The following is a 20,504-nucleotide window of genomic DNA, read 5'->3' as shown; positions in this document are numbered from 1 at the left end:
GAGCACGCTCTGTACAGTATACAGGGTGTTTTCTAATTGAATATCAATAATTCAGAAGGAGATTTTTGGGTCCATTTTAAAAAGAAAACTTCGTATGAACATATGTCCTAAACATCTTAACTTTTGAGATACAGGGTGGTAAATTTTAATCTTTAAATTCTATTTTTTTATATCTGTAATACCACTTTCTTGATTGTTTGCAATCCGATGTACAGTTTTTGCTTAAAAAATAAAAGCCTCTGCATGATCTATGAACAAATAATATACTGGTTAACAAAAAGAACTTTAGTTTTTAGTTACCAACTAGTGTCCTTCAGAAAAAAAATAGAAGACTGTTCTTGTTACTTTTACAGTTTTAATGAAATAATATAACATCCTAACAACAAGATAAATAATAAACCATCTTTATTTACATTTATTTAATTTATTTAAGTTTACATACTTCGTATTCCTACTTCGATTTTATGAAGTATTTGAATAAAACATACAATTATTTAAGTAAAAATAATAATGATAATAATATTGTTAAAACCATGAAGAGAAGTGGTTTTTATTTTTTTAGCGAAAATTAAGAATTGTAAGAATAATTTAAGAGAAGTCAGTGGCGTACCATCACTGTCTCGCATAATAGACATGTGAAATTTCGTATGCCCGCCACTAGTGTATTTAAAAAAAAATGTGGTCACTAAATAGTGCCTCTCGACACATAGTGCATTTGTGCCAAATGCCATTGGTGCAAGTGGTATTACAGATATTTAAACTAACCAAAACTTTACGAAATAAAAAATTTTAAAATGGACCCAAAATTCGCATAATTAATGATGGACAACCAATTTGAAAACACCCTGTATGTCAATGGAGGAGACCAACCTGAAGAACTTACTATTTGAAGGGGGTAGGATAGCAGGCCTACTGATATTTATGAAATGTATTTTTCGCACAATTGTAACTTAGGGTTGGTATTGCCATTAATAATTGAATTTTTAAGAATTCATTTCAGTTAATTTGTTTAAAAATTTCATAGATCATATTTTATTTAAAAAAAAAAAACACACACAATTCCATTTAGTGGGTGTTCTGTGTCACACAGTATATTTTGGACCTCTGCATATAAGTTTTTAGGTTACACACTGTGCAGCACGTTTAACCTTCGGCAGAAATAAAAGACCCGTTCTGCGGAAACTTTAATAATACTACGCGGCATCATTGTTTTAACGCAATAATTGTTAGTGGTTATTTTTTTTTAAATAAAAAGATGTTGTTTCACAATCGCAGAGAGAATCGACACAATCAGGCAGACGCGCGTCTATTTAGCGTTGCAATTATGTTCGATTTTTAACAATACAATATGAATGGTAATGGATTTTAAAACCCATGCTCGCTGGTCTAGAAATCGATTGGCGTTTAATGGAAATGATTGCTACTGATTGTTATTATAACGGAATAATTTGATGTGCAATTATCAGTTTTCTCCCTTTTCTTCAATTCTAAGTGTGAAGAATGTTCTAATACACACACACACACAACTCAAACATAGTTGTTAAAAAGATCCAACGAAACTGCAATATGCAATGCAATGGCTTGAAATGTCGTTATCGAGCAATGTTTTTTAAGTAAAAAAATGTGCTCTTTAAGACAAGTTTTGACTTTAATAACATCAAATTCGGATTTCTCATCTTTGAAAACGTTAGCCTACCCCCTTCAAACTTTAATGAAATTGAAAGGACTAATTTGCCAAAAACATATGTTAAAAAAATCTTATAATACTTTTCCAACCACGGTCAAATTTTAAGACCTATCCGATTTTTTTTTCCATGACCCTTGACTATCGAATTATTCTAACCACTTAGACCAATTGAGCTATTTGCTAAATTGCTTATTAAGCTGGTGGTAAGATATAGTACACAATCCCCTTCCAATAAATATACTAAATTGTGGTATAGATTTATTAACAGTATAAACTTTGGAGATTGAGAAAAAATGCATAATTACTGCTGCTGCTCCTTTATACTCTTTATGTTATTGTAAATGCGTCGAAAATAGAAATTTTTAAGCCGCATAATGACATGTAATGGTTTCAATTCATAGGAAAACGTCATCAGTTGTCAAGAAACTCTAAAATTGCCAAGGTCGCTTCTGGCCAAAAATGTAACTTAGGTTTTAAAGCTACTCGGGGAACTAAATTTGGAGTATAAGCTGCGTCACTTTCAAAATCTACAATGTGTAAGGTAATACTAATCGTTAAATTTAGCCGGTCAATTTTGCAAACTGTCAAATCGGAATTTGCTAATGTGAACGCGAGGCTTGAATTTTAATTTTACAGACGGTTATCAAGAACGATTTAGAAACTTTTGACAATGAAATAAGGGACTTGATAATGCTGGAAGATTCGACTCACGGTACTTTGTGTGCCATCCATAAAACCATCAATTCCACTGATAACTTTCCTCACTCGAACCATCAAATGCTACGCCTATGTCCCAGTTTTTCGGGGTATCACAGCAAAATACCAATTAGGTAAATCACAAATTTGAAATATCTTCTTCGGGTTTTGTATAAGTTACAAATTAGATCGCGACAGAACAAAAGTCCAAATTATAGACAGCGATTACCAAAAACTTCGGCACCCAAAAATGTCTGCAGACACGCCTCCACCATCGCACCTTACCATTGCCCGAATGCAGGTGAAACAGCAATGCAAATATCCAATACCGACCTCCAGATTAATTAATTTGCAGGACACGTACTCTCGGTTATGAACATAGAGAAAACGCTCAGTTGCCCAGGAAATATGTACTACGAGAATTCATCAAATAGGAATTGTGGAATGTCTTCGAAAAGCTCGTTGCAAATTGATTGCAAGGTGACCATTTTCGCCTGGATATTATCGCATTAGGCCCTCCGAGTGTGAATAAAATCTTTCAGTAGATCTGTTTTAGCTAGCTCAAAGTTTAGTCAATACCGACGAAGTGGTTTGCGAATTGAAAGACGAAATTGAAAGGATCAAAGTCCAATTGAAACACAAGACGGACACTAAACCACAAAATAAAATTGAAGACGAAGCGTTTCAACTAGTCAAATTAAAAAATGAAAACAAAAGATTAAAACGAGAAGTGGAGGCTAAGAAAAAGCTTCTGGAAGCTTCGAGAAAAGACGTCGATAAAGCTCGAGACATTCTCGGCGACTACGAAAAAAAGGTCAGCTTACTACACGCTCAAGCTATCAAATCGTCGAAAGCGATGAAAGCGAGCAAGGAAAAATTTTGTAAATGTTTGAGCGAGAAAGACGACACAATTAGATGTTTGAAGGAGAACAATAGCGGCCTCGTGATCACCATCGAAGAGACGAGACGCCAATATAACAGGAAGGAAGAAGAGTGTGAACAAATGAAAGCGGCCTTAGAAGAAACCATCGAAAAATGTTCCGCGCTGAAAGAGACTAACCAAAATTTCTGCGAATGCATTGAAAGCCTAAAGCAGGAATTGGACAAGTCCGCTACAGAATCTGAGGAATATAAATCGTCTGTGAAGAAATTGGAACAAGTAATTTTTATAGTATTTGCCCTTTAACTTTACATTAGAACGAATGCATTTAATACAAAAAAAACACCTTTGTCGATCTTATAACCTGCATTCGTGAATTCAATTCAATTCAAACTATGCCATCAATTTCGATCACTGACATTTTTATTTGATTGTAATGGTTTGGATCTCTTTGAGGTTGATGTGACATTTAACTCAGCACATAAACACCATGACAATTATGGAGTTAGACCTACTCCCACCTCCCACAGAATTTAATGGAAAATAGGCGTGCGTTATTCCTTTTTTAACGAAATACGCTATTGAGCTAGCAATACTGAACTGAATACAACCACCAACCATAAAGAAGGGTGCCTTTCAAACGGCACTCGTCAGATCAGAGGGTTCTCGACAACCATTCTGGGAATATCAATTTCTTTTTTTTAACGATTGATTTTGATTATTTAATAAACCACTCCGTAGTCAATTAACCGCAATTAAAGATAAGAAAGGGGAGTGACGCGTGTACTTATTACAATGCTTAGGTTACCAAAATTTATTAAGCAAGAAAAAAATTCAATTAGAAAGAACCCATCTTTTTTAACATTGCATTCGAGTGTTTGTTGTTCACGAATCCCTCAACCCATTCAAATCAAAGATGATTTATTTTAGAAACTGTGCAATTTGAACTCCGCCTGTAAGAAAATCATGTCGAAAATGAAACGGCAAAAAGAGCATTACGAACAGCAATTGAAAAACCGCGAAACAAGCGAAAGATCTTTATCGGAGCAAGTGTCCTTTTTGTCAGATCGATTGACTGACGTGAACAATCAAAAAATGGGATACAACCAACTCAAAACTCACTGTGACGAACTTGAAAAGAAGCTCAAACAATACGAACGGTATTCTGAAAAGTAAGTTTTAATTACTTTTTATAAAATTTCTGGATTCCTACTAAGTCGATTTTTGTTGAGTCGAACTTGCTAACGTTTCACCAATCATCCTGTTGGCTTCTTCAGAGTTTCAGTCAAGTTCTGAAATAACCAACAGGATGATTGGTGAAATGTTAGCAAGTTCGACTCAACAAAAACTGACGCAGGAAGAATCCAGAAGTTTTATAAAAAGTATTACTGTAGCCTGAAGAAGTTTCTTTGACAAATTAAGTTTTGACTAATTAAAAGCTTCAATTAGAGACTATTGTTATTGCCGTAGGTGTCAATGTTTGGAAGAGGAATGCAAGAAACAGTACGAACTGATAATACAAAATGAAAGAGCTTTCGAAAAACGTAGGAATGAAATGCAAAACCTTGTCGACGAATTAACGACGGTGGTTAACAACAACAAGGTGTCACTGCTGCAAATGTCGGAGATAAATAAACAGCAGCAAATGTTAATAAGGGATCAGAGCGTAGCTCTAATGACGAAGGTAAAATCATCAAGAATTGTCAAATTAGCTTTTTTCAATATCCTGGTCCTGATGACTAGTCATATTTTTTAAATTAAATATCATTAAATCAAATATGATATAAATCATACACGTTTTTCAAATAGATTTAATCTTCGATCCATTATTTGAGCAAGATTTACTTTGCAACTTGGCTTTTTTTACAAAATACTACACGGACCTCAGAATTTATTAAACCTGGTGTTAGTGGGAAGTTATCCTTTAGTCAGTCAGTCATGTTGCTATGCTTCTTACAGTCACACCTAAAACAATGCCAACTCCGCAACGAAGTTACCAAGGTACCAATTCAAATCGCTTTTTACGATTTTTAAATTTACAAAAGATTTGTTTTAAAAAAATGTCATTATCAAATAAATTAAATTACATTCCTTGAACTATTCCCGTCTGTTCATCATTTATATAAAGTTCTGTAAATCAATTTTCTAAACGAGTGAGACTACTGAAGCATACGCTCACATTACTTTATATTTTAAAGGAGGAACAGTTGGAATTGCTAGGAAAGCAATCCGAAAACTTTAAGCGAAGAAGTGAAGAGCTCGAGAAGGAAGTGGGTGATTTGCGAAGGTCGTTGTCAGAACCTTGCAGTAAAGATGCGTGTTTATGCATTTCTAAGGAGCTCCAAGAATTAAGGTACTGTATTTAAATTAATGAAAGCTTTCTTGTGGCAACAACAACTCATAGTAACGATTTTTCAGACGAACTCTAAGCGAGGAACGTGACAACCATCTGCTCAAAGAGAAAATTATCGAGGATCAATCTCAAACCATTTTAAGGCTTCAGCATCAAGTCAAAGATAGGTTATACGAACTGAATAAAGCCCACTCGGACGCAAAGTATCTAGAACAAGAACTTATGAAAATCAATGAACAACTGCATCAGAAGCACAAAGAGCTAGACAAGCAGATGGACGAGAAAGATAATTTGATCGAGAAATTGAAGGTATCAACAACTGAGCAAAAAATTAATTTCGTATATTTACCTATTAATTGTTTGGCTCTGTTTTTTTGAAATGTCTAGAATTTTTTTATTCCAACGACACATAGATCAATCAGTGGTAGAAATCAAAATCTGCCCTTACTGTTTCATTTATATCAATTCTCAGAATGGAAAACGCAGGTAAAATAATTAGTCCAAATATCGCGTGATAGGTCGAAAGTCAATTAACATATTTTTTGTCGTCTTTTTTTATTACGATGGTAATAGAAGATTGGGGCGTTTAATATAAAAGTTCGGCCGTCTGATAGGGTCGTTCAGATTGTAGCAACATTGATTTTTTAATTTAAACTCGGTTTTGTGGGAATGATGAATCGGTTCCTTTTATAATATCCAATAAAAATTTCTCTGAATATTTTACATTCATGTCTCAAATCCACGCGCAAATAATTAGTAGGCCCGCAGAAACAAAAAACAAGTCACACAAATTTATTATTTTTTTGTTTTAATTATCTAGAATTCAACAATTTTCACCTTTACTGTCCGGCATCTTAAAAACAAATAAATTGTAAATCCTAGTCTATAAAAACTTTTATCTCTATTTGTAGCGGTAGGACCTATTAACGTTAAAAAATTACCTAAATGGAGATATTAGATAATTAAATCAATAATGTAGGCAACTAATTATTTTACTGAGAACAATTTTAAAAAATTTATCACAATTTTCAAAGTGTTTAAAGACATAAAACAAACGAGATTCTAGAAACCATTCATTTTTTTTTTGGATTGCATGTTTCTTTTCCAAACTATCCGAAACATATGTTCAAATGGTAAATTATATTGATTATTGAGTTTTACATTGAAGGTCTTTTGGAAAACAAATGATAATGAAAAACTGATGATAATGAATTAAAGAAATTTTGAATTTATTTTAACCGAATTCCGAATACGAATATTGTACTACAGCTACGTAAATTGTTAACGCCGACAGAGTTTTAGAGGACAAGTTCGCACAATATCTAATTTTTATAGATCCTAGAAGGTCAGAAGAAACACTTGGCGCGAGAAATCGACGACTTTGAGGACATGCTCGCTAATTTTCGAGACACTGACGGGGACGACGAACATCAAGAAAAAGTCTTGGCTGACCTAAAGAACCAAATAGAAGAGCAACGAAACGAGTGGGAATGCCAAAGAGAAAACTTAGGTAAATAATATACATTCAAATATCTTTGGATGGATCGTCATCTGACAAGGATGGTTTGTTATATTTGTACTTGGATTGGAGGAAGTTACATAGAATCCTAGACTTTTGGATCACGATAGAACTATTGTAAACTACTCGTGGACTCAATTATATGGAGGCAGATATAATAATTTGCTGCCTTCTATCCGTGCCAGTTTTAGTAACAGTTTCGATTCATGAATTTGAACGAAGCACGTACTGTGTTCACACCCTTAGCTCATCAAATTGCGAATTGTAATAAATGACGAACGAGGAACTAAAAATCGATCTATAAACCGACAAGACAGCCTAACATTTATTTTAAATTATTTAATTATTTAAAATAAAAATTGCATCAGATGCCCCCCCCCCCCAACTCAGAACTCATTTTTAAAAAATAAAAGGTTGATTTCTTTCCAGTCTCCCCTACTTTTAAAATAATTTTTTTTCTCGACTGAATGAACATTTTGCCGGGGTATCTTACTCAGTGTGTGTTCATGAAAATTTTAATTTTCAAGCTAAAGAGAAACAGAGGGCCGTTTATGCAGCGAAATTCGCCACAAAAAAATTGCTGGAAACCACTGCCGAATTTCAAATGCAAGTGGATGCACAGAAAAAAGTCCAAACGTTACTAACGAAAATGTTACACGACAAGGATGAGCAACTGAAAATTGTGAGCTCTAAGGTAATAACCTACGTATTAACTGGTATGTTCTATCGAATGAAACAACTCTTTTAGAACAAACATTTTATTCCGATAAATTATCAACTTTAATAAAATATGTATACATAGGGTGAATAAACCCCAGGGAAGCATTTTAATAATTCTAATTTAGTTCAAGCTAAAGGAGTTACTTATTGTTAAAAAGTGTCTTTTTTCCTAAACTGATGCTCTAAGTACCACCTTGTACATGCCGGGTCATCGTTAGATATACTGTTACTTCACCAACGTGATGTTAATGTTATTCAAATTAACTAACTAACTAACCAAAACTGTTACTTCACCAACGTGATGTTAATGTTATTCAAATTAACTAACTAACTAACCAAAACTAACCAAAACTGTCCTTTTCAGATGTCTAATATAAATGCGATTACAAGTCAGACTTTCAAAGAAAATGTGGAACCAATGCAGGAGCTTTACAGACGAAACATGGATAAAATAGTTTCATCCAATCCGACTACCACTACATCCTTTTACTCCTCGTGTTCGAGTTGCTGCAAAGCAGGAGCTGGAAGGCGGCAGTGCGAAACGGTGCCATGTGCAACAATAAATAATTTGTTCGATTCACTAAACCTTAGTGTCGAGCAACCTATAAGGGATTTTTAGCTGATTGTTCAGAAGCCATGATTGATTTTGTGTGGTAACTGTTTGTTATTGGAGATGAGTGATTAATAAAATGGATAAAATAAGTCGATGGTACTCTTTTTTTCGTTTTAATAGTTCAAAAGAATTAAATTTGATTCTGCCATCAAATATGCTTGCAAGACTATTATTGGTAATTTAGGTATCTACATTGACACCGTGGATGCAAATCTTGGTGAAAAATCTTCTAAAATTTAAAACTGAACATTTCGCACTTCTCAGATTCAAGTTTGAGTCACAAACAAACTGACATGAGTTTCGGTAGTAAAATTTAAAAATTTGTACTAAAGAGTGCATTCAAGATCCTGTTTTGCTGCCCTAAAACTATTTAAAAAAAACTCAGAAACTCTCAAGGTAAGTAAATTTAAGCAGAGATATGCCTCTCGGTTTCCCAATTTTGTAGTTATGAGTAATTTTGAAAACATTTGGTATAACCTGTTAGTAGAACCCACAACTAATTAATAATTCATGGAAGTTACACTCAGAACGCGCTCGCATTAGAGCTGTAATTTTAAAACGCTCATTTAGAATTTTGATTTTCAGACCCACTGCCACAGTTCGATTTATTTCTTTTTTAGTCCTCCGCGAAACTCTCAGGTAAAATCCGTAATTATGTTCTACTACGTTTGTCACAAAGTTATGACTAAATCCCTTGTTGACGAGATGCACAACCAACATTTTCTTATTAAAGCGCGGGCTTTTTGAATTTTTATGTAAATCAAGGCGCCTCATATATTCAGTAACCTAGCAACGCCAGCATTTATTCGTTTACCAACCGTTAGTCGAAACGATTCAACGTAAGACGATGGCCGATCAAAGCAGAAATTTTTGTGTTAAATGCGACGAGAAACTCAGCAACGACAAGGATGTGCAGAAAACATTAAAGTGCAGCGGCAGTTGCAACAAGGGCATGCATTACACGTGCAGTTCTTACAACACTAATGAATTGCAGTTTTTAGAGAACCACAAAGATAACGTGAAGTGGTACTGCGACGGATGTTCGGAAGGATCTCCTGTGGTAATATTATGATTTTTATCTGCAGAATGTGATGTACTTATTAATATTTCTACCTTTTTATTGAGAACGATTATTCAAACTGTGCAAGCTTGTCCACACATGGTGATACAAAACTGCACATCAAAACCTATTTTTTTTAAGTCGCAAACGATATGATATGAATAGAGGCACAGGACTACACTTTCTTAATAATTTTGTCCCACAAATTTCGTTTTCTCATTATGTTTATTTGATTTGTTTCAGAAAGTCAACCAGTGAGTAAGGAATATTTTTGCGCTCTGCTGTTAACATTCTTTATGTCGCCCATAAGTTGGAGAAAGAAGTTTTGCAATACCTGTTGTTTTTCATTTTAATATATTCTAGATAAAATAGTTTCTTTTGGTCGGTGTTTTTATGAAAAAAAACCCTTATGCTACTGGTTTAAAAAAAAAATCAATACCAATATGATTAGATCATATATCTAGCAGAAATATAGAGACCCTAGTCGATGCATTCAACGGCCAATATGGTCGCTGGCTCAATAAATTTGGATACGGCACTTTTAATGACAGTATTTTCTCAAAATATGTTCAGATCTCATTAAATCTTCATATGGTTTCAACCATGTATCTGTTAGATAATATAGTGACCCTATTAGATTACAAATAGCACCGCAGGCGGCATTAATATTTTCGTAGAGTGGGAAATGATTTTCGCGCATGCCTTTACTTTTCACTCACTAACCTGCACTTTGTGCCATTTTCTTCCTAAATAGCTATTTCCACATACTTAACTCGCTTTTTCAGAACATTTAACGAGACCGAGGCATATTTTCAAAAATACCACTGTCATAAGTAATAAATAAATATGAAATTTGTTAGCGACTTTGAACGTCGGAAAATGATTGGTTAAAAGCAACATTTTAATTCCGCGTATGCACATCTTAAAGGGACATCAATATATTTTTTTCAAAGTTACTTCATGAGTTCTTGTATTATCAGCATAGGCAGGGCCTCCGCATCTCTAGTATCTATATGGTTTCAACGAGCACCTCTTGTATCACAAGGCCGTGAAACGCAAAAGTATGAGTGATCACATTAAGTAAGGGATATATCTGGTTGCGTGGCGTTCATAATATCAAAAATGGTCTAGAAAAGCATACAGAGATGCTGCGTAGATATCCAAAAAAATTTCAAATTAGGGCTAAAATAATTAAATTAAGAATTTTCCCAAATCAATTATAAGCATACCAGAAAAAGTATTAGGGGATTTATTATGGAGACAACATATTGCGTAGCTGATTTTTACAAAAAATAATGAAACAATTCATATGATTTTCATATATTAACTTAAACAAAATAAGAACTAGTGCACCGCTAGAAATATTTCTTCAAATTTTGTAGGTAAGGTGGTGTAAAGCCTTCTGTATGCTGACTCCTAGTGCCAATAATAACAAACTGAAATTCCTAGAATACCATTCAAAATTATAGGTAACATGTGCCTTCCAGTTTTTGTTCAAAAATTCCTTGTAAAATTCACTCATTTCATCGGCATTAAGCTGTTTCTTTTCCTCTGTGGTGTTGGCCTGGATAAACTCCTCTTTTAGCTGAATAAATTAATATTTTATACATTGACACAAACGAATGAGGAACAAACCTTTATAAAATTAGTATTATGTTTTGCCCAAAATTTTTGATTCCAGTTTTGTGTCGCGTCCGCAGTTTCTCGAAATTTTCGCTGAAGAACTGTCTCATTCTTAAGAATTTTACGTATAACTGGTCTTAAATTTGAAACTGGATCAGGTGGTCCTATTATGTCTACATCATCCTCTTCTCTTACCACTATTATAGGATATTCTAACACCTTCTCTATGAATACTGCATTTGGCGCTTTTGTAGAGGATACCCGTTTTAAAACCTAAATTAATGTATCCCAGACAAGGTTGACATTACATAATGTTTTCCAAATTACCTTACATATTTTTATGGTCCTTTGGTAACAAAAGCAGGTGAATGGTGATATCATAGTTTATCAATTAATCTGACTAGCACCACCCAAGGGTACTTTGAACCAAGGCTTTTAAAATTCAATCACATTCATATCACCATTTTTATGGTTAATGCAAAACTCTTCCTATACTGCTTAAATATAACTCTTTTAAATCTCTTCTTTTCGTACCAATGGAAAATTTCTGATTGCGTCTTCTTTTTCTGCATAGGTCACTCTACCAAAATGAAAATTTCAGTTAACCTAACAATATCACTAATTTCATAATGATCTTTTTCATAGATTTTATTCTAATTTTTTGAAATCAGCATTACAACAGATTATGATTTAATGCCTTTTATTCTCTTTGTGGCAAAAAAAAATGTTGCAAACAGTATTAGTGTCGCGAAAACTTTGTTGCCGCGCCATTTGTTGCAAATTGAGGCAAATATCAACCGGAACAGTATATAGCATAAGAAATGAAATTTCAGTAAACATTTTTGATAGGAACACAAAAACTTTACAGAGGAAGCGGGCAGCTTCGGCTGACGATGTTAATTTATATGATTATCTTAAAGATGAAATTGGTTTTCGCCTGGCGGATAGACTTTTTGATATTAAAAGAAAGTTTAAATTGGCCGCTGATATAGGATGCAACAGGGGTTATGTTGCAAAACATATTTCCCCAGACTCGATAGAAGAACTAATACTCTGCGATGTAAGCAAAAGAAATCTAAATTCAGTAAAGGTTCAGGAGGGAATCAAAGTAAGGAAGCAGGTATTAGATGAAGAAAACATAGAATTTGAATCTAACTCTCTAGACTTAGCAATCTCATGTCTAAGCTTACATTGGGTAAATGATCTGCCAAATGCTTTCAAAAAAATTCTCCTTAGTTTAAAAGAGGACGGAGTATTTTTGGCAGCAGTGTTTGGAGGAGATACTCTATATGAGTTGAGATCTTCCTTGCAATTAGCTGAACTTGAAAGAAAAGGTGGTATATCACCACACATTTCACCCTTTACAGAAGTAAGGGATATTGGAAGCTTATTAACAAATGCTGGATTTAGTATGCTGACGATTGATACTGACGAAATTGTGGTGAACTACCCGACAATGTTCGAGTTAATGTGGGATTTAAAGGGTATGGCTGAAAACAATGCAGCATTGAATCGGTCCCTGCATCTAAGCCGGGAAATACAATTTGCTGCAGCCTCAATTTATCAACAGCTTTATGGAAAATGTGACTCGGAGACAGGGGAAAATAGTGTGCCAGCAACATTTCAAATTATTAACATGTTAGGGTGGAAACCACATCCCAGTCAACCAAAACCGATACAGAGAGGTACTGGCGAAGTATCTTTAAAAGAGCTGTATAAACTGGACGAAATAATTAAAGACGTCAAAAAAATTAAAGATGAATCTTGAAGCCATGTTGTTTTTGTTGAAGGTATTGTTAGATCGCTTTTTATATTGTTAATACATATTACTAACCAAGCATTAAATTTTTAATTTTCTTGCAATAGTCTTACCTTATTCAACCAGTTCCCAATAGCATTATTCAGATATCAGAAAATACGGATTTCAGTCAAAAGCAGTTTATGCACGCAGAAACCATAAAATACTCTTCATTTAATTACTCTTGGAAACAATGGGGTTCATATTGGTGAAAACCTCTTACCCTTAGGATCAGAGTAATTTTAAAAATTGTGTAGACTATTAGTGTAATAAATTTACCTGTAACTTTAAGTTGGTATTTCTGCAAATTATTTAAAATATCTATAAAATCATTATTGCAAGAAATTATAGTTTATTTCTTTTTGTTTACAGTATTTAAAAGCTGAAGATTTAGGTTTTCACATTTTCTGTCTCTTGTTCCCAAGTCTATCTGAAATGGGCCTTTGTTCAAGGCGAGTCCTCTTCCTCCCAATAGTGTTACAAAAATTAGTTTCAACTGATTTTTGTTGACTAGGACTACTTGACAAGCTTGGCTTCGATGATGTTAAAGATACTACAAACACACTTTGATCTTGACTAACATTCTTGGGCTTTAATTTTCTTCCATTTGATTTATTTTTATTCAATTCAGCTTTACGTTTTATTAAGACCTTTTTGGAAGTTGTTTTTTTCCGTATGTCATTAATATTTTTGCTTGCCCTGCTTATTTTATTGTTTTTCATAAGATTATCATCAGTGCTATTAATCAATATTAGACTGGGGCAATTAGAGTATTCTATGGAACTGCCTAACCTTAAAGTGGAATGTTTAAAGTAACTGTTGGACTCCCACTTGCTGCTAATATCTGAATCTGAATAATTGATACCACTCTTTTTTGTTTGATTCCCAAAACTTTTACGCTGCCTGTTTCGTATTTTTTTGCTGCAACTAGGAATAGGCGAATTAAAATTACTTGTATCCATGTAAATATTTGCGACATTATTTTTCTGCAATTTTTTTCGAACATTTTTTTTTTGTTTAGTTGCTGGCCTTAATTTTTGTATGTCTGTATCTTTATTCGTTTCAGTAACATCTATCTTAAAGGAACTATCAGCTGACTTAAGTATTTTATTATTTTTACTTGTTTGCTCTATATCAGTTGTTGTGTTAGTGATCTTATTTATACGTATTTTGTGTGTTTTTTTAGCTTTTTTGGTATCAACATCGGTTGATGTTTTTCCTCTGCCTTTTTTATTCCTTTTCTTTTTAAATTTGAAAGGAGTGTTCTTCTTTATGACAGAGATTTCTGGTTTATCCTCAATCACATTTTCAACTTGTACCCCTTTGCTCAAAGGAGTACTGGTTACAATTTTCCAGTTGCAAACGCCTTTAACATTATTCCTAGCTGTGTTTGAGTGATTTACTTTGGTTGAGAGTTTCCCTCGGATTTTCCGCCTGTGGTTCATGTTTACCTGGAAAATATTTCTTTCCTGTTTGAAGTTGCCTGTTTTGTTTTTATTTAAACTTAAGGTTTTGTTTTTGCTTTTAGTTTTTTCTTTTGAAAGCATTTCCTGATTTTCATCAGTTATGTGTAATTGACTTTCTTGAGTTTGATCAGAAAGTTTAGCGATTGCTAAGTGTTTCTCATTTGGGTTTAAAGAAGTCTGGTCCAAAATTACTATTTCGTTTACGATTTCATTGCCAATATTTCCTGAAATAACATTCTCAAACACAACTCCCGGCGAACTAGTTTCGATTTGTTCCATAGCACCAAGCTGACATTCGTTATCTGCAGAATGAATTTCAATCACCTCTCCAATATCAACAGGAGCAGCAATAATTTCATGATTACCGTCCTCTGGCTTATAAAGTATTAGATCTGTGTCCTCTGTGTCAGTAATTTCGATAGGTTCTCCAAAATCATTATCAGTGTTGAACCCTCTTATACCACTTATCAGGTCTTCCCTGAGCAACCTAGGCTTCCTTCCCCTGTTTTGAACAACTTCGTCATCATCATTAATAAGTATATATTCATCACAAAACAGTACATCTTCATTGTCGCCACACAAATCAAAGAAATCAAAAATCTTTGGAGCAGGCTCAAATGTCAAGTCCACATAATCTTCTTCATAAACCCAGGCAACATTTAACCATTCCCTCAAATCAGCAGGCAATACATAGCCTTCTGGTAACCACTCCACACCAGGATTCTTTAGACAGCTTAAATAAGAATAGAGTTTGCCATACGTATCACAAATGAATTTGGTACAAAACTTCACCAAAATAAAAATTCTAGACACCATGGCATAGGCAATAATAGCAATTTTCCAAAAATGACCGACAAGCAAACGTTTTTTAAATAAATCTGCAGCAATTTCACATGAATCATAAATCCTAGTCATAACTTTGGCTAAACCCTGCAATCTGATTAGGATATAACATAGCATATTTTTAGTAGGTAAATAAGTGCTTTCATCGTCATATTCTCTTGGCAATAAATCCAAAAACTGTTTCAAATCGCGCACTACGTTTACACTGTAGTAGTTTTTCAAAGCGCGATTTATTTTTTCCAGTGTTTTAAATTCCTTGGAGTTTCGAAACTTCATCTTCATCCTATAAATGGTTCTGGCCAAAATTGCCGCCTCGCGAGCTAAAAAATTTTTGCTTTTAAAGTGTTTGAGAGCGTCAATGATGGTGCGTCGAAATTTATTTAGATCTGAAAGTAATTTTACAAATAAATTTGGAACGTAGACAATTATGGTATATCTCAACCTATATTTTTTGATTCAGCTTTAAAACTTAAAACAGGCGGCGAGGGTAGGTCTTTTTGATTCCACAAATCCATTTCCAAAAATAACCACCAAATTTCGTTATAATGTTTGAGGTAATTGGAGGTTAGTCGCATAGATAAATTATTGCAAATTGAAAGTTGATATTGGCATAAAGAGCTTAGTTTTAGTCAATGGACCTAGATTCAATTCAATTCAACCATGGGTATTACTGTCAATATTATTCGCCCATTTCAGAATACCGTCGAGCATTTTTTCAATTTTTGTTGGTAATTTACCAAAACTAAACATTTTCATCAAAAATCTTACCGTCTATTTATACTCTGGACCGATCTAAAAAAAATGACTTCCACCGAGGACCATCCGAGCACATCTGACCTCCAACCGGCGTGAATGACATAAACAGCTTGGTTTTTAAAATGTTCACAAAACTCACAATAAACAAAAACCACTCAATTCAACTCTTTTGAAACTAATACAAGGGATTCTGCAGCGAGAATTACTTCTATTGCCCCGATCACGTCAGCCACCCTGTAGGTATAGGCATTTTCATACCTTAATGCCAACACTCATCCAGTTTCTTAAAAATTTTCAAATAAATCAACCGATGCAGAAAATTCCACCGCAATTCTCACGACCTGGGACTGCCAAACCAATACATTCAATCCATCGAAAATACTTAACAAAAATCAAATGCTTTGAACCGGTTGCTAAATTGATAAAATATTTTTTGGAGCTTTGTGTTTATGTAATGATTTGTAATTTGTATGGAATTATTTCTGTGGTTGTTTGGAGTTTTTATATCCATGCTCGTCAGATTATTAATGAAATCTTTGCAAAGTTTACGTGGAGTGTTTGTATTGTGTTATGGCAAGTTTCGTTCGTCTACGTTTCGGAGAGTTGCTCAGGAAAACGTTTTTTTTGTATTGCTTACTACGTTGATTTAAAAATTTAATAAAATGTATATAATCACCGGAGTCTACTTGAATGGCGAAAGTCGGGAATGAGCGAATAGCCTTGGTAATGTTTCAACGTAACAGTGGAACGTAGTTGAAGAAGAATTATTTACGGTTAAGTATTCATGCTTTTGGGTAGCACCTGGATAAAAAAGTTAAATTTTCTAACAACTTTGTACAAAATCGAGCAAAATGATGCAACCGCAAATACTGCTATTAAAGGAAGGGACTGATACATCTCAGGGTAAGGCTCAGCTCATTTCCAATATTAACGCTTGTCAGTTGGTTGTGGATGCCGTTCGCACTACTTTGGGGCCAAGAGGCATGGATAAATTAATCGTCTCCAGAACCCATAAAGCTACAATCTCAAACGACGGCGCGACTATTTTGAAGCTTCTTGATGTTGTTCATCCAGCAGCAAAAACCCTTGTCGACATTGCCAAGTCACAAGATGCAGAAGTTGGGGACGGAACTACCAGTGTAGTATTGCTCGCCGGGGAATTTTTGAAGGAGATAAAGTCATATGTTGAAGAAGGAGTGCATCCTAGAATTATTATTCGTGCTGTTAGAAAATCTCTACAACTTTGTCTTGAGAAAATCAGTGAAATTTCTGTTAAAATTAACAAAGCCAATGCTGAAGAGTTTCGTTCTTTGCTAGAAAAGTGCGCCGCCACAGCTATGAGTTCTAAACTTATAAATCAACAAAGAGGATTCTTTTCTAAAATGATTGTTGATGCTGTATTATTATTAGATGATCTTTTACCACTTGATATGATTGGAATTAAAAAGGTACAAGGTGGCGGTTTAGAAGATTCAATGCTGGTCGCTGGCGTGGCTTTTAAAAAAACTTTCTCATATGCTGGCTTTGAAATGCAACCAAAAATCTATGAAAAATGCAAAATTGCTTTGCTCAACATTGAACTGGAATTAAAAGCTGAACGGAGTAATGCAGAAGTTCGAGTGGACAATGTTAAAGAGTATCAGAAAATAGTTGATGCTGAGTGGAATATTCTTTACAATAAGCTAAAGAAAATCCATGAATCCGGAGCAAATGTGGTTTTGTCGAAACTTCCTATTGGTGATGTGGCAACCCAATATTTTGCTGATAGAGATATGTTTTGTGCAGGACGTGTGCCAGATGATGACCTTAAAAGAACTCTGAAAGCATGTGGTGGTGCAGTTTTGACAACTGTTCAGGATATCAACGATTCTGTATTAGGTAAGTATTACTATCTGATATTGTAACTGCGCCTTGTGTTTCATGAATGAATTATTTGCAATTGAATTTTTGATAATTAGTCGGAGTTACTCTGCCAGATTTGGATTTTTCTTTAATTTTGTTGCATCTTAAAATTTTATAATAAAAACTTCTGATGTAATTAGAGAGTGATGAGAAATGTGTTCTGTTATGCTATTGTCAAAAATGTTATGCTTTGCATTGCCTGAACTAGTGTTTACAAATATAAAATATCTATGCACTGAAATAGTTTAAATAAAAGTTTTGGTTAGTTTCATTTTTAAGCTATGAGAAACTTTGACATGGCCGGCCTGCAATCTATTACAATTATTTAGCACTAAAAGAATTACATATATGGTGTTTCAAAACAAATGGGAAAAACTTTATAACTCAAATGAAAACATTATTCTTTATCTTACAAACGAAAATAGATAGAGCAATAAAACATTATAAAAACATTTTCTGTATTTTTTATTTTTTTTTTAAATGACTACACACCACCCCTATCATTCTTCATAACTAAATTTAAGGAAAAACGTATGCAATGACAAATGATATATATATTTAATTTTTTATTTAGAAACTTTTGTCTCCTGTAATGTTTTGGTAATACCGCAGAAATTTCTTGGGAACATAAATAAGTAAGCAAGGCAGATATTTTCAACGCTATTGACATTGATAAATGGATTAATATTGGTATAATCAACAACTAAAATATTTTTTTAGATTTTCAAATGAATGATTATGAAAAAATCATAAGAGAGAAAAGTTTCTAAATGAAAAAAATAAAGAAGTATATATTTTTTGTCATTTCATAAGTTTTTCTCTAAATTTCCTTAAGAAGAATGATATAGGTACTCTCATTCAATCCCTTCCACTCATCTAAAAAAATATGTAGAACGTCATAGTGATATTTTCATAGTCATTATGCATTACATCTTTTTTAATTACCTATTTTTGCTTTCAACTAAACATAGCCGAACAGTTTTACCAAAAAATACTCTTACCAAAAGGAATGAGTTAAAAGTTGAAAAGTTACCAGATAGATCAGTTTTTGGTGGAGCGAGGGGAATGATAATCTTGGTGACTACACTAAATGAATCTCTCACGTTCACCATTAGTATGTGCTTTCTTCTTCAAATTATTTTGTTCCCAATTTTGCAAATAATCGTTTTATTTCCAGGAAGGTGCGATTTATTCGAGGAGCGCCAAGTGGGGGGAGAACGGTTCAACTTCTTCCGAGGTTGCCCCAATGCAAAAACTTGCACTATAATCCTTAGGGGTGGAGCTGAACAATTTTTAGAAGAGACCGAGAGGTCGTTGCACGACGCCATAATGATCGTTAGACGAACGATTAAAAACGACGCAGTAGTGGCTGGCGGCGGCGCAATAGAAATGGAATTGTCGAAAATGTTACGAGACTATTCCAGAACGATCGCGGGCAAAGAGCAACTGCTGATTAACGCCATAGCTAAAGCATTGGAAATAATTCCGAGGCAGTTGTGCGACAATGCTGGATTCGACGCAACGAATATCTTGAACAAGTTACGGCAGAAGCACGCCCAAGGCCATTGCTGGTATGGCGTCGATACCAATCAGGAGGATATCAACGACAATTATGAGGCCTGCGTTTGGGAACCCGCGGTTATTAAAGTGAACGCATTAACCGCCGCTACAGAAGCGGCGTGCTTAATTTTGTCGGTAGATGAAACCATCAAGAATGAGAAGTCGGGGGAAGCTCCCCAAATGGGTCGTGGTATGGGCCGGCCCATGTAGTTGCGGAGTAAAAATATATTCACGTCACAATTCGTGACGCATTTTGTCAGTGCTTTTTTCACCATTAATGTCTAGCCGAAATATTTGTTTAATTTCATAATTTTAGCAACTAATAAATAACCGATTTTCAAAATTGATGGTGTGATTTTTTGGTAGCTTCATCTTGCAATTAATGATGTTTATTTCTGCAACTAAACAATACTCCCTAGCACCATTGTAATGGGTATGGTGGGAGGAAAGTTTGTGATCATGAATGATAAACTCCTCTCATTCAAAATTGGAGATGGCATGCCACGCCAGGAGTTGGTAAAAAGTGAATGTCATAGAACAGACACACTGGCAAATTTTTTGTATTGTTTAAAGTTGGCTGTGTAAATGTAAAAAAATATAAATCATCATAATAGGAAGTTCTAATCAATCAATAAGTTGGTTCTAGTCCAGTAAAATTGTTTTCCTTGAACATTTTTTTAAATTATTTTGAGTTTTGTCGGCGTATTATGCGTTTTTCTTAGATGCACTGAGCTAATATTCACAACTTGTTGAATAGTTCCAATTCTGATTCAAGCAGTGCACTGTGATCATGTACCCAAAAAGATCATAATTTTATTTTGCCCTAAAAACTTGTTAAGTTTCTCAGAAATGTCTAGTTATGATTATTATAAAAGAAAATCCGGTGTTAACTAGTCCCTCACTAGGATTTCGTTCGTCAAACGTAATTGTGCACCTTTTGTATTACGGAGGTCAGTGAACTTTTTCGTGTGTGTTGCTACCTGGATTTATATAGTTTCACACTAAAAACTGAAAACAAGTGGTGCCAT

The 20,504-nt window shown here is 34.2% G+C and overlaps 5 protein-coding genes across 6 annotated transcripts; 4 read left to right on the top strand and 1 right to left on the bottom strand.

Moving 5' to 3' along the window:
• The first annotated feature begins 1,916 nt into the window (after positions 1-1,916).
• On the top strand, positions 1,917-8,758 carry LOC132703967 (golgin subfamily A member 6-like protein 7). Its single transcript, XM_060673543.1, has 12 exons — positions 1,917-2,228; positions 2,324-2,517; positions 2,572-2,684; positions 2,739-2,863; positions 2,940-3,542; positions 4,194-4,435; positions 4,734-4,947; positions 5,462-5,616; positions 5,682-5,925; positions 6,952-7,126; positions 7,663-7,829; positions 8,220-8,758. Exons 1-12 carry the CDS (start codon positions 2,220-2,222, stop codon positions 8,472-8,474), a joined length of 2,496 nt encoding a protein of 831 aa, XP_060529526.1. The 5' UTR covers positions 1,917-2,219; the 3' UTR covers positions 8,475-8,758.
• A 487-nt stretch (positions 8,759-9,245) lies between these two features.
• Positions 9,246-9,928, top strand: LOC132703968 (histone-lysine N-methyltransferase 2A-like). Its single transcript, XM_060673544.1, has 2 exons — positions 9,246-9,528; positions 9,772-9,928. The coding sequence occupies exons 1-2, from the start codon at positions 9,316-9,318 to the stop codon at positions 9,784-9,786; spliced, it is 228 nt and encodes a 75-aa protein (XP_060529527.1). The 5' UTR covers positions 9,246-9,315; the 3' UTR covers positions 9,787-9,928.
• Positions 9,929-11,292: 1,364 nt separating this feature from the next.
• LOC132703674 (uncharacterized) lies at positions 11,293-15,817 on the bottom strand. 2 transcript variants are annotated; one of them, XM_060673078.1, is made up of 5 exons: positions 15,701-15,817; positions 13,229-15,644; positions 13,024-13,173; positions 11,484-11,731; positions 11,293-11,424 (listed from the first exon to the last, which is right to left on the bottom strand). In XM_060673078.1, the coding sequence occupies exons 1-2, from the start codon at positions 15,771-15,773 to the stop codon at positions 13,348-13,350; spliced, it is 2,370 nt and encodes a 789-aa protein (XP_060529061.1). In that variant the 5' UTR covers positions 15,774-15,817; the 3' UTR covers positions 11,293-11,424; positions 11,484-11,731; positions 13,024-13,173; positions 13,229-13,347. The 2 variants fall into 2 exon arrangements, with proteins under 2 accessions (XP_060529061.1, XP_060529060.1); XM_060673077.1 differs by having other exon boundaries at positions 13,024-15,644.
• LOC132703675 (arginine-hydroxylase NDUFAF5, mitochondrial) lies at positions 11,748-12,951 on the top strand. The gene has a single exon (XM_060673080.1). The coding sequence runs from the start codon at positions 11,876-11,878 to the stop codon at positions 12,917-12,919; it is 1,044 nt and encodes a 347-aa protein (XP_060529063.1). The 5' UTR covers positions 11,748-11,875; the 3' UTR covers positions 12,920-12,951.
• A 944-nt stretch (positions 15,818-16,761) lies between the features above and the next one.
• Positions 16,762-19,842, top strand: LOC132703114 (T-complex protein 1 subunit eta). The gene is made up of 2 exons (XM_060672186.1): positions 16,762-17,892; positions 19,094-19,842. Exons 1-2 carry the CDS (start codon positions 16,866-16,868, stop codon positions 19,684-19,686), a joined length of 1,620 nt encoding a protein of 539 aa, XP_060528169.1. The 5' UTR covers positions 16,762-16,865; the 3' UTR covers positions 19,687-19,842.
• The last annotated feature ends 662 nt before the right edge of the window (positions 19,843-20,504 follow it).

The sequence above is a fragment of the Cylas formicarius genome, unplaced genomic scaffold (genome assembly GCF_029955315.1).
Source record: "Cylas formicarius isolate icCylForm1 unplaced genomic scaffold, icCylForm1.1 PGA_scaffold_6__28_contigs__length_40554024, whole genome shotgun sequence".
Classification (NCBI taxonomy): Eukaryota; Metazoa; Arthropoda; class Insecta; order Coleoptera; family Brentidae; genus Cylas; species Cylas formicarius.
Note: the sequence above shows the minus strand (reverse complement) of the source record. Positions and strands in the feature narration are given on the sequence as shown.

What these genes read in the sequence shown, in the direction of transcription:
- LOC132703114 (XM_060672186.1), top strand. Translation starts at nt 16,866, where the DNA reads ATGATGCAACCGCAAATACTGCTATTAAAGGAAGGGACTGATACATCT. An exon ending in TATCAACGATTCTGTATTAG is followed by an intron (nt 17,893 to 19,093) that starts GTAAGTATTACT and finishes TTTTATTTCCAG; the next exon opens with GAAGGTGCGATTTATTCGAG.
- LOC132703968 (XM_060673544.1), top strand. Translation starts at nt 9,316, where the DNA reads ATGGCCGATCAAAGCAGAAATTTTTGTGTTAAATGCGACGAGAAACTC.
- LOC132703674 (XM_060673077.1), bottom strand. Translation starts at nt 15,773, where the DNA reads ATGGATTTGTGGAATCAAAAAGACCTACCCTCGCCGCCTGTTTTAAGT. An exon ending in AGCTGAATCAAAAAATATAG is followed by an intron (nt 15,645 to 15,700) that starts GTTGAGATATAC and finishes AATTACTTTCAG; the next exon opens with ATCTAAATAAATTTCGACGC.
- LOC132703675 (XM_060673080.1), top strand. Translation starts at nt 11,876, where the DNA reads ATGTTGCAAACAGTATTAGTGTCGCGAAAACTTTGTTGCCGCGCCATT.
- LOC132703967 (XM_060673543.1), top strand. An exon ending in CTGTGAAGAAATTGGAACAA is followed by an intron (nt 3,543 to 4,193) that starts GTAATTTTTATA and finishes GATTTATTTTAG; the next exon opens with AAACTGTGCAATTTGAACTC. An exon ending in ATGCCAAAGAGAAAACTTAG is followed by an intron (nt 7,127 to 7,662) that starts GTAAATAATATA and finishes TTAATTTTCAAG; the next exon opens with CTAAAGAGAAACAGAGGGCC.